The 16412-nt window shown below is 33.5% G+C and overlaps 1 protein-coding gene across 1 annotated transcript; it reads left to right on the forward strand.

Annotated features, from left to right (window-relative positions):
• The first annotated feature begins 9676 nt into the window (after positions 1-9676).
• Positions 9677-14603, forward strand: LOC112727102 (succinate--CoA ligase [ADP-forming] subunit beta, mitochondrial). Its single transcript, XM_025776732.3, has 12 exons — positions 9677-10069; positions 10375-10485; positions 11187-11298; positions 11513-11577; positions 12146-12223; positions 12350-12424; positions 12522-12674; positions 12763-12897; positions 13145-13309; positions 13596-13718; positions 14166-14237; positions 14339-14603. The coding sequence occupies exons 1-12, from the start codon at positions 9968-9970 to the stop codon at positions 14411-14413; spliced, it is 1266 nt and encodes a 421-aa protein (XP_025632517.1). The 5' UTR covers positions 9677-9967; the 3' UTR covers positions 14414-14603.
• The last annotated feature ends 1809 nt before the right edge of the window (positions 14604-16412 follow it).

The raw sequence follows: 16412 nt of genomic DNA on the forward strand, positions 1-16412 counted from the left end.
GGTTTACGCCAAATAAAAATGCATGTACACAGGAGTGTACTAATGTAATCAAATTGATGTACGACCACCCATGGCCGAGCTACAAGAAGATCCCAACTGAGACCAGAGAGTGATAATTTTAGAAGCGGGAGGTAAAAACTTAACATATTCAAACCTTAGTTTATATCTTCTATTTTATTTAATTATGTATTTAATTTCAATTCACTCGTGCTAAATGTTCATTCTACAGGAGAAATTTATATGGGACAAGACTTACAATCTCATGATCAGGAAGATCTTCGACCATTGGATGGCTAGGCGGCTTCAGCAGATGTTGGAGGACGTACGTGAGCGTCGCGACCACCTCACCATTTGGCTCCACCCGGACATTAAGAAGACATTGTATATCCATTGGGAGACTGATGAGGGGTTCAAGCGTCGCCGTCTCAAGAACAGAGCTAACAGAACATTGGCCAGGTCGTCAAAGTATACCAGTGGGTCAATGACTTTCATAAAGACAAAGGCCAGGCTAGTAAGTAACTTGTTTCATTTTGTTACTAAGTTCGTTTAGTCTTAATATAATGTCATTATTACTTGACTTAACATGTGGTTTCTAAATGTGTAGTCTAAGTCGTTGGATCATGAGGCGACAATGGCGGAGACCTTCAAGTATACTCACACGATGAAGGAGAACAAAGAGAAATTTGCTAATTAACATGCTGCAGATCATTATGTGAGTAAACATCATGTGATATATCATTTTTAAATTAACTACAATCCTAACCATAAAATGTGTTACACAGGAATCCTACACGTAGAGATTGGAGGCCGCAACCCAACAATCTCATTGTACCGGAGACAACAGCAACAACTCTGCTGCATCAGTCATCGATCCTGATAGGGTTTGGCGCGAGGCCGCATCTAAACCGTAACAAGAATCGCGTGTATGAGCTGGGATCGTTCTTCTCTGACAGCCTCCACACACCCACATTGAGACAAATTTCGACGCTAAAAATCAAATTTTGGCGCTAAATCCGCCGCAAGTTATCGGCGGACAGCAAAATTCGACGATAAACAATTACCGGCGAAGTTTATACCGTCAGATTTAATCCTACAAAAAATTCGATTGTGTTCAATATTTTTCTTGTAGTGAAACTTTAATTGTTGCAAGTTATTAATAATGTTATGTTTAATTTTTTTTTCAAATTATGTAGATCTGTATGTATTGTCAAGATATGCTTCTCTAGTGAACTTCGAAGCTTTTCAGGTAGCTGAGTCTGAGCAAGATGATGCCAAGACAAAAAAAGTTGACACTGAACAAGAAAAATCTGAACTAAGACTTAGCTTGCTCAACTTCAGCATCGATTTCACTCGAATGAACTTGGTATACTAACATCATCTACTTGTATAGAAATATAAAGAATAGTATTATAAAATCTAATCATATAGAAGTATAAGGAATATTAGTATAGAAGCATTAGAGTTGTCTAACTTTAGCTAATGCACAATTATTTATAGGATCTTTGACTCCTAATGAAATTTTATCAATTGAAAATTTTATAAAAGGTGTTTTTTTTGTGAGATTCTTTTGTTTTGTTTTATTAATTTTAGTTCAGAATTACACAATTTTAGTTTAAAATGGGAAAGATGTTGAACAAATGTTTATGATAAACCAATAATTATTGTTACATACAAGAATCAAGAGAAGTAATATTTTGCGGAAGATAATCAAGTAAAAAAATACGAGTAAGAAGACTTACTAATAGAGAATTAGAGATTAGGAGATTCACTAACAACAAATTATTATGATAGATGAATGTGTGTAAATAAGGATTTGAATATAATAGAGAATCAAAGAAAATATGTTTGTAAAAAAGAAATAAATAAAAAAATTACCTAAGAAAGAATGCTAGGGGGCCAGCAACTTTTGTGATTTGTAGCTATCAAATAGTCATCAATGATGGTTTTAATGGTGTGAGATTGGTGTGAGATTTCATCCAATGACTCACTTTTCTTTGCTGGTTACATGCTGGCCAGAATTTAACAAAGTTGCTGCCCCCTAGACTTTTCCAATATTTGTCTCTCTAAAAAAAGATTTGGTCATTTCTCTAAATATTATAAAAATTAATCTTTTTTTTATAATTTTTGTATTAATGCCTTAGCGGTCTTTTTTAATAATTAAATCTCCCTAACAATCCTTTATAATAATTTTCTCATTTTTTTCGTAGTTTCATTTTTGACATGACTGAAACAATAATATCAATAATATATTATAAAATTACAAAATACAAGTAATTTATAATATGTTTAGTTAAGAAGTTATCATATATCTTATTAATTAAAATCAGTTCCTTCAAAAAAAAAAACTTAAAAATAAATTATAGATATTTTTTGAAAGAAATTATTAGTTAAATTTCAGTCTCCATCCCAAAAAATTTCAGTTTTCTGTATCCTGTTTTTTGGAGGTACTGAAGTAACTGGAATATTGTGTCCCAAGATTAAAATTTTAATTCTAGTCTCAGTTTAAGTACCTCAAGAAAAAAGATCTTTATAGAATACAATACAAAAATATCAAAATAAAATGATAGCTGAAATTAAATAAGTTAAGATGAAAAAGTAACATATTTTTTTTAAGAATATCAATTTAGAAAAAAAAGAATATTTTTTACAAAAAAATATCTAAAGTACACAATGTAATTATCAAAATATAACTATATAAGTCATGATTAATATTCTATAAAATAATATAAATGTTAAATATGTTAATATTATAAGAACAAACGAATTTTTTTAAAAATAAACACAAAAAATGAATATATAAAAACTAATTTAAAAAATATACAAATTTGAGTGTATGATATTAAATTAGTTAAATAAAAAATATTAATAAATTAAATAATTAAGATAAAAACTTATCACATAATAAAATATAGTATATATAAAATTATTAAATTATATAATATTTTTTATTTTTTCAAATACATATTTTATATATAGATATAGTTTTTTAAAGTTTTGAAAGGTCGAGATTATTACTCACTCCCCTCTATATCCATTCCAATGTATATATATAAAGAGGACATTTGAAATGAGAATAAAAAGTTTGCGTGAATATGAGAATACATCCTCAACCATTTGATTATTATGAATCTAATTAAATACTTTGTTAAATAAATCACATGATATTAGAAGAAATTCTATAAATACAGATATCAAACACAAGTTATTTTCGGTTTTGTCCCTAAATCTTTTTCAAAAATTCATGTGTTGTCCCTTTGTCTTAGCTACAGATGTCAATCAATTAGAGTTAATATTCAAAATGACCGTTAAAATTTGACTTCTGACTTAATTTAGCTCTCTAATTTTTAATTGAACTAAATTGTACCCCAAAATTTTAAAGCATGATTCAAGTTGACCCCTCTATTCATTTCCGTCACTGAAAAATGATGTGGCACCATTTAACGCAATTATTTTGTTGTTTGCGCCTAAACGACGTTGTATTACTTTTTCTCTTCTTTTTCCTCCTCCTTAAGCAGCCATGGCTTAGATATTGCTTCGAGCTTGAGAAACCTCATGTATGGTCTCAACTTCAGCTTTAGACTCATCTCTACTTTTTTCAATCTTCCTTCGTATAGCCGTTAAATCCGTCACTCACACTCTCTCCTTTTCTCCATGGCTTCTCTCCAACCCATTTTCAGTGATCAACTAATCCTTACCACCTTCATCTGCACACACATGAGCAATTGCTTCATTTACAACAACAACAACAACCACAACCACAACTTCTTCCATTTTCTCTATTTCACTTCAAACTGATTCTTAATTATCATCATTATTATTATTATTGAAAAATAAAATACAGAATGGGGGCTAGGTTTTCGGTGCAGCACTACAACCTTAGTTCACCCTCTTCCTTTATAGAGAGTTCCCTCCACATTCTCAACGCTGTCGATGCTAGAACCGCTGCCCCTCCCCCATTGATCACATCGCTGCCCCCACTGTAAAACATGTGAAATTAGTAAATAATTAGCAAATAAATTAATTATTATCCTAACAAATTAGAAAATAAAATTTTAGAGTTTAATGTGGTAGAATTAATTAGGGTTAAGTATTTTTTCGTCCCTAAGGTATGAGGCGAAAATCTAAATCGTCTCCGACTTTTTTTTGTTATTAAAATCATCCTCAACGTTACAAAACGTTATAAAATCGTCATTTTCTACTTTAATTTTATTTTTTTACCAAATTACCCTTAATAATTAATATAAATAATAAAAATAATATTAAAAAATAAAAATAAAACCCTTCCCCCACACCTGCACCCCCACTCCGTGTCTCTTCCCTTTCTTCTCTCCCCACCCCATCCCACCCCACTCCCGTATCTCTTCCCTTTCTTTCCATTCTCTATGCATGCCACCAATGGACTTACCATACTGCCTCAACCATAACTCACCCCTAATTCCTTACATTCACCTCCCTGACCCAACCCATATTCCTCATACCCACCATCGTTACAAGACACTCCTCCGTGACTACGCCGTTTCTGAGCCGTTAACCGAAACGCTCTTCCCGAGGGACATCCGGCCTTCCCTCCCGCAGCGAGTTCTCTCTCTACCAGGCAGTTGATGCCTTCGACAATGATGGTTGGTGGTCCGGTGAGATCACCGGCAGGCTTGGGCCTCACTATTACTATGTTTATTTCCGTACAACCAACGAAGAGATCGCTTATCCTTCTAGGGTTCATCATGAGTGGGTTAACGGCGACTGAATTCTCTCCCAAGGAGAGCAACCACAGCCACAACCACTGCAGAATCAGCAACAACAGCTAGGTCACCAAGATTGAAACTTTGAGCCCTGGTCCTCTGCCTTCTAGAGGCCGTGCGCTCCCACATCTCCGCCACCACGAGGTCTACGGGATCTTCACATGCAACCACATCCTCTTCAACCATGCGCAAAATCACACGGGTCGTTGGCCGGATCAAGTTCGGGTCTGCAGAGAAAGCTCTTCTTGTTAGCGTCGAGCTCCATCACCCACAACTGCGACAGCACCAGCGCCAGCAGCAGTAGGAGGAATTTTTTTTTATTTTTGTCACTTCCTTCCTCTTTTCGTGCTTCCTTTTTTTATTTTTTTTTATTTTTGAAGAACATAAAAAATTTCTATTATTGCTGATTTTGATCTGAAGTTGTAGCTGATGATGATTGTTGAATTGTTAAATCTAAAGTTTCTGTTGATTTATTTTATAGTTGTTGTTGTTGAATTGGCTGAAAATGCTGAATTTGTTGTTGCTAAATCTAAAGTACTTAACCCTTGAAATTTATTTTAAGGTTGTTGTTGCTGAATTGGCTGAAGAGGAAAGCTTTTTTGTTTAAACTGAGAAGAAGAATTGGGGCTTGGGGAAGGGGGAATTCGAAGAGAGTAGGAGAAACGGGATGGAAAAAAATATGGAAGAGATATCGGGGGCGGGGGCAGGGGCAGGGGCGGGGGGTGGGGGTTTGTTTTTGTTTTTGTGGTTGTTGTTCTTGTTGCTGAATTGGCTGAAGGGAGAGGGTGTTTTGTTTAAGCTTGAGAAGAAGAATTGGGGTTTGGGAAAGGGGGAGTTCGAAGAGGAGTAGGAGGAAAGGATGGGGAAGGAACAGGGAACAGGGGGAGTTCGAATAGGTAGGGGGTGGGGGTGTTTTTGTTTTTTGTTATTATTTTTTAATATTATCTTTATTATTTGTTAAGGGTAATTTGGTCAAAAAAATTAAAATTGGTGTAGAAAAGGACGATTTTATAACGTTTTGTAACGTTGAGGATGATTTTAGTAAGGAAAAAAGATCGGGGACGATTTTGATTTTGACCCAAGACGTTAGGGATGAAAAGAGTACTTAACCCAATTAATTAAAATAAGAATTTTTACACCAATTTTAAAGAATTTGGCCAAAGATTTGGCCGAACGGACCGAACTAGGCCTGTATTGGGCTCAAGGCCCAGCCCAACCCAATCCACTAAGTTAAATGGCATCAGCCATTTCCCTTCCTTGTTCATACACACACCACACACGTTGAAGAACACAGCCAAGGGGGAGGAGAAGTTGTAAACCCTTGGTCTTGATTCCATCTTCCATAACTTCTCGCTCTGAGCTCCGATCAACACACCATTTGTGGCCACACGACCAGTGCGTTGAGCTCTACAAAGTCCAGTACGCTGTAAGGTGAGAAAGTCTTGCGAAACCTTAGACTAGATGACCATAGGATAGGAATGAATGCATGAGTATGTTGAATGCTTAGTAATTGTTGATATAGATTGTGTAATTCTTTTGGTGGTTGATGTTGGAGATGAAATGGAATGTTAAATGATGACTTAAATGATAGTTGATAAGGTGATGAGAATGAGTATGTATATGTGATGAATTATTGATGATGTTTGATGTGGTTAATGATTCATGATGTGAATGCAGTTGTGGTTGGTGAAAAATGATGATTTTAATAATGATAAATGAGAACGAGGGTTGAGGATATATGAATGTTGATGTATTGATAAATGTGTTGGTATAATTGAGAATCTTGGTATAAAGTAGTTTATATTGAGGTGAGATTGGTTATGAAAGGATGTGGGGTTGTGTTGGTTGTGATAGGGTGTGTTTTATTTTAGGGTATGGCTTGTAAATGTGGTTAGTGAGTTATAAATTTAGTGGAAATAGAGGTTTGAGGAACTTTATGAAAAAATTGATTTTTAGCCGAATTTCGACGAGCCATAACTCAGCTTCCGGACTCCTAAATTCTTTCAAACTTATTTTATATGAAAATTGGGTTCATGAAGTTTACGCTGTTTGAAGAACGGATGAAAAATGTTTTAAAACGAGAAAGTTATGCGCGTCGGAAGTTTGGTATGTAAAGCTAAAATTCTGTAGACTTAACCATTTTTAATTGATCTGCAATGCATGCGTGCGCAAACCCCTCCATACGCGGATTGGCGTTTCTGTCTGGCATGCATGCGTACGCGGACGAGGCAATGCGTACGCGAGATGGGCAAATTGCACTCCCACGCATACGCGTGGCCCCTATTTCAGCAAAGTTAATTTTTGTGTTTTAAAACCCAATTTCGAACCTCTAAACCTTTATTTTTACTTTTTTAGCTCCTAAACCTTAGTTTGATACTTAGTGATGAGACGTAATTAGAAAGAGGTAGTAACTTGGGAGTGAATCAAGTTGTGGAGTAATGAACTATGAGTGTAAAGTGGTGATTTTGAGCTTGAGAAGTGTTAACTGAACTAATATAATTATGAAGATGATAATAATGAATTTCAATTGAGTGAGAGATGAATTGATGATAATAATGACCTTAAGGTGTAATGGTGATTGAATTTGAATGAATTATAATGATGATGAGATTGAAATTGATTGTAATATGCCTCCGGATAAGACATAGTGGTGCTATCCACTTGCTACGGGTAAGAGGCGAGAATGCCGGGTAAGATGCTGTGGTGTTATCCACTTGCTCCGGGAAAGTTCAAGGCTTCGGGTAAGACGCAAGGGCTGTGTTCTGTTGCTGCTTGCTCCGGGTCGAGAACTGTAACACTGCTTGGGTAAGAGGCAGGGTGAAGTTGTTCCTTGCTCCGGGTACGCGGGTAAGATATAAGGGTTGCGGCGTTGTCTCACTTGCTCCGTATTTGGTGTTCTGTCCACGGTTAGCTACCAGGACATGTCAGGATAGCTAAGTAACCGACAGTTGATATCAACAGTCATAGGACAAGCATACATCATGTGCATTTGTCTGTTTTGCTTTGGTTTGCATTCTTGGGTTTGCCTAATTGATATTTATGATTAACTGCTATGTGTTTAGACTGCTATATCTGTAAACTACCTGTGTTTTCTTTGTCTGTTTGTTTGTCTATGTTAAGACTTGGTTAAGTTAGGAATCCCTAGAAAACCACCTTGACTTATGGTTTCTACTTTAGTTCTTTAAATTTTATAATCTGAGTGTCGGCGTTCTAGAATTGCCTCTGGCTTTCTCGAGACCTTATTTATTATATATGTAGGCACCTTAACCATACTGAGAACCCTCGGTTCTCATTAGATACAATATTGTTATTTTTCAGATACAGGTTGAGAAGCACCACTCTGTATTCTGGAGACTCTGATGAAGCGAAGAACTCTTGGAACTCAGGGGCGTATTTTGTTTATATTTATATATGTATATAGATTCTCCACCTTGTATTTTATGTTTGTCCCTCTTAGAGGTTGACTCGGAGAAACAAGTTGTCATTTTTATGCTTTGGGTTGTTTTGGGATTCTCATGTATATATATGTATATATGTCTATATACTCTGTTCGGTTTAACTTTGCGAGCTGGGTCAGGAGCCTTGTTATCTGTATCTTGAAACTCTCTTATCCTACTTCGTTACGTTAACGCTTACGAGAGTGACGCGCTATTCTGCCTAACGCTTTGTTTTAAACCTTCTTTCAAAAGGCTCCTAGTTATAATTTTTTTTACTATATTATATATAATTTTACTTTTAGAGGTCGTAATACCTTGCCACCTCAATTTTATGACATAAGCATAAAACTGAGTGGTAGGGTGTTACACCCACCCGCGAACCCCGTCACACACGATTATGCCGCTATCGTCGTGAGTGCTGCTCTACTTTTCTTCACTTTCTCTGCATTGCATTCACAAATAGAAAATAAGAAAGCTTTTTATGTGATTGAAGCTGTTGATTCAAAGGCTGATTATTCCAGCCAATACAAGCTAGATAAGAGAATGAACAGGAAGATACAGTATGAGGAGGAGGAGGGGGGCGACAAACGGTGCACGTCGGTGCCAATGGCCAAGGTTGCACGACCAAGGAAGAGGTGGCGACGACTACAAATACGGCCGTGGTGGAAGGATGTTACAGGAGCTTTTTGTTAGTTTGTTTGTATTTTGCAGTATGGAAATTTGGAAACCCCCTTTTAGTGTGAAGGAACAGAAAATTGGGTTTTTAAAATTTTAGGGTACAATTTGAGTTAATTAGAAATAGGAGGGCTAAATTGAGTCGAAAGATAAATTTCAGGACCATTTTGAGTATTAACTCGAATAAATTGGATTTATCGGTTAGATTCGTTAGATTCATTCTTAGATTATAATATTTTATCAAATTTATTTTAATGAGTCGAAATTAATTTTAATTTTTAAAGTTAATTCGAAATAAAACTCGATTAATTGTTAATAGATGATTGTTACGGTGTCTAAAAGTATTTGCTTAATTTATTAAAAAAGATTAAAAATTAATATTTAATTTAAAAAATATAAAAATAAATAATTATTAAATAGTCAAAATTTATCCTAAAAAATAAGTTAAATAAAAGTTAGACACCAAATTATAAATACCATAAAATTTACCTGGTTAATAATATTAATTTTAAAAATAATAAAAAATTAAAATAATTAACTTAAATTTTAAAAAACGAATTTAATTGATAAATTTTTTTAAAATTAATTTAATAAACAAATAATGTTTTAAAAACGAATTTAACTATTAACTAGATTGCTAAACATATATCCAGCCACCCTAATAACAAATAATGTTATACTTGTCAAGAGAAATTGACGATGTTATGATGTTATTCTCTCCAATAATAATGGTCAATGATAATAAATTAATAATATACATTATTATTGATTTATTATTTCCATTTCTTAAATACTTTTCAACCGCATTTTTTAAGGAGAAATAATAATTAAAAATAAATTAATAAAATAAAATAAAAATAAAAATGGGAAAGAAATCCTAGGGTCCGCTATCATTGGCGTTCAGCAGCAGCAGCAGCAGTGCAGCACAAAGAGTGCGCGTTCAAAAGTGTCACATTACACATTTTCGCTTTTTCCATTCACTCTTTTCCCTCGCCGTTTCGTTATTTCAATGTCGGATCTCAAATATAACTAAATCAAAAATCCCTCAACATTATTATATCACAATACAGAGAAGGAAAAAAAGAAAGAAGAAAAGAAAAGTAAAGAGAGAAGAAAATGGTTCGGGGACTATTGAACAAGCTCGTCTCTCGCTCCCTCTCCGTCGCCGGAAGATGGCAGCACAACCAGCTCCGCCGTCTTAACATCCACGAGTACCAGGTCACTCTCCTATCCTCTCTCTCTCTCTCTCTCTCTCATTGTTTTCGACAATTTCAAATATGATTTGAATTTCGTTGATTATTATTTACACTTTTAGGTTTAGATATCTATTTTGATGCTTGACTTGTTGAAAAATAACAATGGAATGATAATTGTAGTAATATTATTCGTGGTATTGGTGAATCGTTGTTGAGAATGATGAATCTGCGATTTCGTGATGGATCGAGCGGTGTGACTGATGGAAATGACTACGGAATTTAATTTAATGTTTATTTATTTATTTATTTGTTGTTGATTGAAAATAGGGAGCGGAGTTGATGAGCAAGTACGGAGTGAATGTTCCGAGAGGCGTAGCTGTTTCCTCTGTTGAAGAGGCAAGGAAGGTTATCAAGGATGTCTTTCCTAATGAAAGCGAGGTAATTTGATATAGTTAGCATATATTTTTTCTGTAGAGGAATTTCACTCTCTGACATGTTGAGATTTTCGATAGCGATGCTTTATAATTACTTCTTGTGGTTGCTTATAGATATTCTTGTTTTATCCAACAAATAAAAAGGAGGAAAGATAGGAAGGATATGAGTTGTGATAACCTTGATGCTTTCACATAAATTGGGAAACTAAATGTCAACAATGTTTAGTTTCATAAATTGTCTGCATTTTTTCCTTTCAATATTAAACGAAAAGGATTTATTTATTTACATTGTTATATAACTGTCTCAGAAGTCTAACCTGTCGTGATAGCATATGATTACTTGTCAGTGTAAATCGACACTAATACTTTAACATTGCATCAAAATTGATCTTCTTGAAAAAAATGTATCATCTTGTTTGCTTTTGGATGTCCCTTTTCTTTGTTAGGATTTTTTGTGGAGAACATTGAGAACAACCAGTTCTCTGCGTTGTTTTAATAATTGATATAAAGTGTTGACATGTACCCTTTACGGTTCAACAGCTCAAATTGATGGGTTTCCACTTTCAAATATTTAATAGCTGAGCTGTGGAATTGTGAATGGTGTAGAGGGACGGATTTTTTTACTCAAAAATTATCTAACAATTTCTCTTATTATGGAAAAATAATATGTGATGACAAGTGATGTGACTAGGATTGTTTGTGCAGATCGTGGTTAAGAGTCAAGTTTTGGCTGGTGGACGAGGCTTGGGAACTTTTAAAAATGGTCTTAAGGGTGGTGTACACATTGTTAAGGCTGACCAGGTTGCAGATATTGCTGGTAATACATGTTCCCTCTGATGTCACTACACAAAATGAACATTTTTTTGGTTCTCATTTGAATTTATATGCGTATGGCATTTGATATGACAATCTCAGTTGATTCATTTCAATATTATGGTCTTGATTTAGAGTTGAGTTCATTTAGGATGGATGTGCATAGTGGTATTATTGTTTTGCAGTTGTTGTAGTTATTGGCATTGTTATTATTTCAGGGAAGATGCTTGGGCAGATACTTGTTACCAAACAAACTGGTGCTCAGGGAAAACCAGTTAACAAGGTTTGAAATATATTTGATCATTATCTATAATTTTTTATTTCTGGAAATGTCTTCATTTTCAGTATGCATGTATATGCCAGGAATTTTCATCTCTTGACATGATATTTATAGATGTAATACAGTGGCACCAGCTTTCTCAGATAATTAATACTTGTGGTGTCTGTTTTTTTTTTTAATATTTTTTTTAGCTAAAGTTGCATGGTTAGAGCACATAGTTTCTTATACTGTATGTTTGTAGGATGAACAAAATGTTCATGTTGCCTTTTTAGCATATGATCTGGTAGTGTTTTTAGTGGTTGGATTGGTCACCTGGACTTGCTTGTATTCATATGTGCTATTTGTTCTTATCATCTATCTATATACTTCTGGTTGATTCTATTCATATGTGCTATCTATTCACACACACACACACACACACACACAATTACACAATTTGATGAGCACAATATACCCAATGAGAGCTGTTGTTTTGTTTTGAAATGATGTTCAAATTTTTTTTTATGCACTGGATACACGGTCCTGCTGGATGGATTATTTTTTGATATTTCTAATTGTCTGTTTTCTACAGGTTTATTTGTGTCAAAAACTGGCACTTGTGAATGAGATGTACTTTTCTATAATCCTGGATCGTAAGTCTGCTGGTCCTGTAAGTATTCTGTACTGTTTGTTTAAATTTAATTTGCGTTATTTGCAAAGTGTTAAACCCTTGCAACTTCTTTATGGTATTTATGTAACTGAATTTCAATTCTTTTTCCTTTTATTGGTTTTGCAGCTTGTCATTGCATGTAGTAAGGGAGGAACCAGCATTGAAGACCTTGCAGAGAAATTCCCAGACATGATTATAAAGGTCTTATTCTTGGCATTTCTCATGATTACTAAAATTTTGTGTCCTGCTAGTATATTTTCTTTGCATGATAACCCGATGGGATCCTTCTTTCTAGTAGGTACCGATTGATGTTTTTAAAGGAATTACTGATGAAGATGCTGCAAAGGTGGTTGATGGCTTGGCTCCCAAAGGAGCTGATAAAAATAAATCTATTGAACAAGTGAAGAATTTGTATAATCTTTTCCGCAAAACTGACTGCACTCTTTTAGAAGTAAGCACATGGAATATCCTATATTTGTTTTCAATATATTATTATAAAAAGAATATGTACATTAATGACAGTCAAATATCTTGAACAGATCAATCCTCTAGCTGAAACTGCTGATAACCAGTTGGTTGCTGCTGATGCTAAGATGAATTTTGATGATAATGCTGCATATCGTCAGAAAGAGATATTTGCTCTCCGTGATACGACGCAAGAGGATCCTCGAGAGGTTTACTTCTGTGTTTTTTTGTGTCTTACATTAGTCCTTACACATAAACCACCTTGCCCTTATCACTTGTGCAGCTCAAGTTGTCTATACATTTCTGTTATTCTGATATTGACGATTTTGTTTGTATTTGATTGTATTGGCAATGCCAGTCTTCTCAATATCTGTTGGTGCTTTTTTGTCAAGTCCTTTCTATGTAGTTTATTTCTCATCACTTGATATGTATGGTGTGTCTTTCTTCTTTCAACAGGTGGCTGCTGCAAAGGCAGATTTAAATTATATTGGGTTAGATGGAGAAATTGGTTGCATGGTGAATGGTGCAGGGTTAGCAATGGCCACAATGGATATAATTAAATTGCATGGGGGTACTCCTGCCAATTTTCTGGATGTAGGTGGCAATGCCTCTGAAGGCCAGGTAATGTTGAAAATTTTAGATTGATCCCTTAGCTCCACTTTATGATCGAGATAATTGATTTTCTCTTTTGTCATTTCTGCCGGTAATCTGCTGGTGCCTTAACCTGATTTTTATTCCAATTGATGAAATCTGAAAAACATTTTGGCTTCATAGGTACTTCAACATCTTTTATGTAATCAGTATGTAATCTGCTGGTGCATGAATATGAACCTTAAGAAAGCCTAGGTATTCCCTTGAAAGATCTCCACATTGTAATATTTATGTTCGCTCCAATTTTATAAACCAGGTGGTTGAGGCATTTAAGATATTGACTGCTGATGACAAAGTAAAGGCTATTTTGGTTAACATTTTTGGTGGCATCATGAAGTGCGATGTTATTGCAAGTGGAATAGTAAATGCTGCCAAACAGGTATGTAATATCCTGTCATCAAACAGTCACAAAGAGGAGACAAAACTATGCTTTTGGAAAACAGTTTTATCCTTTGACCTATCATAATTCATAAGTTTGAGAAGAAAAACGTTGTTTCTCCATGCCAATTTGCTGCTTCTTATTCTTCTCCATCTTTTATTTTTTTATGCTTATTTGCTGCTTTAGATAATGGTTATTATTTATGAGATATTGAAAAACTCAAAATGAACTCCAGAAAATCAGTCTTTTCTATTGGAATTAATTTCTTGATAGTGCAGTTTTTGAAATATGTTGAATAAAGCGAAAATTATATAGCTACGGATAGATTTTGCATCGTCTCCACCTTTTTTTCTAAGGGGGAAAAACGGCAACATGATTTTTTAAATTAAACAGAAGTAGGACTAAATCCTCGTCGTCTTATAACACTATCATGCTATTATTTTCAAGGTTCAACTAAAAGTACCAGTTGTGGTTCGTCTTGAAGGCACCAATGTTGATCAAGGAAAAAGAATTTTGAAGGTAAATCCTAATTCATGTACATAGATAACTAGTCCATTAGAAACGAAAGCAAGAATGTTCCAAATGCATATTATGTTGATAATCTTTTGATGATTTAACAGGAAAGTGGCATGAAACTAATAACAGCCGAAGATTTGGATGATGCTGCACAGAAAGCAGTGAAAGCTTACAAATGAAGGGTTACTTTTGTCCAAATTTAGCATTCAGTTCAATCACTATTTTTTTGTTAAGCCCTTATTTTTATGTTAAGGGAATCGATGCAAGCCTGTTTTGATAAGGGAATTGATGCAAGGAACTTATTGAACCCGTTTGTGGTTATCAAAGTGATTCCAATAAGAGTTAGTGATACCCACATTGTTGATTCAAGTGGTTGCCATTTGGCTCCCCTCTTTCAAATTCTAAAAGATATCTTTCTTGTGTCTTCTATGCCAATAACACTTAGACACATGTCTTTCATGTTAGGCATTGCGAAATTGGTGACTCGTGAAGGACCCCTAAACCCTTGACATTTTTATCAGATTTGAGAAGACTAATTTTATTAGCCATCTGAATTTGCAAGCCAGTAAATTCATACCTCTGGCCTGTGGGTACTCGACTTCTATGTGAGATGTCGTTATTACAAACTCATGTTTAACATGCGGTTGATTGATTTGATTTAGGGTTTTTTTTAAAGGTTAATTTTATTAATGTTTATGTTCGTAATAATATTATAAAATAAGAAAAAGTATAGGTAGACAATGAAAATAATAAACAATGTAAACAATGAATATATCAGATGTTCAATTCACTAGGTGTGCGGATGATTTTTCTAATATTAAGATTTAGGTGGGTAATTTGGGGGTGTAGTGTGTTTTTACTTTATTGAGCCAATTTTAAAGTCCATTGTTCACATTGTTCACAAAAATCATTGTCTATCTAGTAAAGTCCATAAAATAATTTTTTCTTTATTATTAATATTTTAAATAAAACGTGTTAGCATTTAATATTTATTATGAAATGAATTTTTTTATAATATTAACTTATCATTTATTATTTATTGTTATCTAATATTTAACATTTATCAATATTCAATAGAATTCATTACATATCATTTTGATAGCAGTTTTATAATTGTATAAATAATTAAAAATTTTAGAAAAAAGGGATAGTGATGTAGAACCAACATACCAAAGAGAGGATATTAACAAAATTATCAAGACAATTTCCGTTTTCTGAAATTTGAAAATAAAAAATTACTAAAAATAATAAAAATTAAAAATGCAAACTACATGCACCCTAAAAGTGTCAGGAGAGAAGAATTACACTAAAAGGCTCTGGAGAATTTTAATAATTAATGTTAAAATAGTACCTAAAGTCACCTTAGTCACATTATTACACTATTCTTAGAAAAGTGATTAATTATTTTAATAGTCAATTTTTTTAGAGTATAATAATCAAAATTTTCATAAGTGAATACGCAAATTATTTTAGAACAATATAATCAAACTTTTTATGAATGTAAAAAAATCAGCCACTATTATAGATGTAACCATAGTTTGATTATAAGTGTAATTCAAGTTTGATTATATTATTTATAATTTGATTATTGTAAATATGTGATCATTCCAAGTTTCAATAGGTATTTTTATACGAGTAACTGATTGGTAATTAAATTTTTATAATTTTCCAAAACACATCTTTTAACATTATAACAGACACTCACTGAACATTTGGGGTGATAATTATTTTTGAATATTTGATTAGATAATATGATTTCATACTTCATTTTTGATAATGTCTCTAATTTAAATTTTATAAATATGGACAAAATCAACATATGATTAGTTGGAGGGACAAGCATTCATTTTTCTTAACAAGGATTTTTCACATTCAAGTTCTAGATTGAAAAAATTAATGTTAAAAGTACTTTACCTCTTATAGAATTTTAGAAACTCAAATAAAACTACTTTCACTAGAAAAAATAAATGTGATTTTAATCCCATATAATAAAACTCATTTGATTCACGGTATATATCAATTGAAACCCATTGGCCTTTGGGTTGTAGTATCAATATACAATGTGATATCAACTGATATTATGTTAAAATATAAAAGTAAAAACTAAATCAAATATATGAACCCCTAAGAACCAACTATATCATATACTTATGTTAACTTAAATAAATTGAAAAGCTT

This window comes from Arachis hypogaea, chromosome 12, assembly GCF_003086295.3.
Source record: "Arachis hypogaea cultivar Tifrunner chromosome 12, arahy.Tifrunner.gnm2.J5K5, whole genome shotgun sequence".
In the NCBI taxonomy this organism is placed as follows: Eukaryota; Viridiplantae; Streptophyta; class Magnoliopsida; order Fabales; family Fabaceae; genus Arachis; species Arachis hypogaea.

Coding starts and splice junctions, on each gene's coding strand:
- LOC112727102 (XM_025776732.3), top strand. CDS start 9,968: ATGGTTCGGGGACTATTGAACAAGCTCGTCTCTCGCTCCCTCTCCGTC. Junction 12,898..13,144: donor CGCAAGAGGATCCTCGAGAG/GTTTACTTCTGT, acceptor TTCTTTCAACAG/GTGGCTGCTGCAAAGGCAGA. Junction 14,238..14,338: donor AAGGAAAAAGAATTTTGAAG/GTAAATCCTAAT, acceptor ATGATTTAACAG/GAAAGTGGCATGAAACTAAT.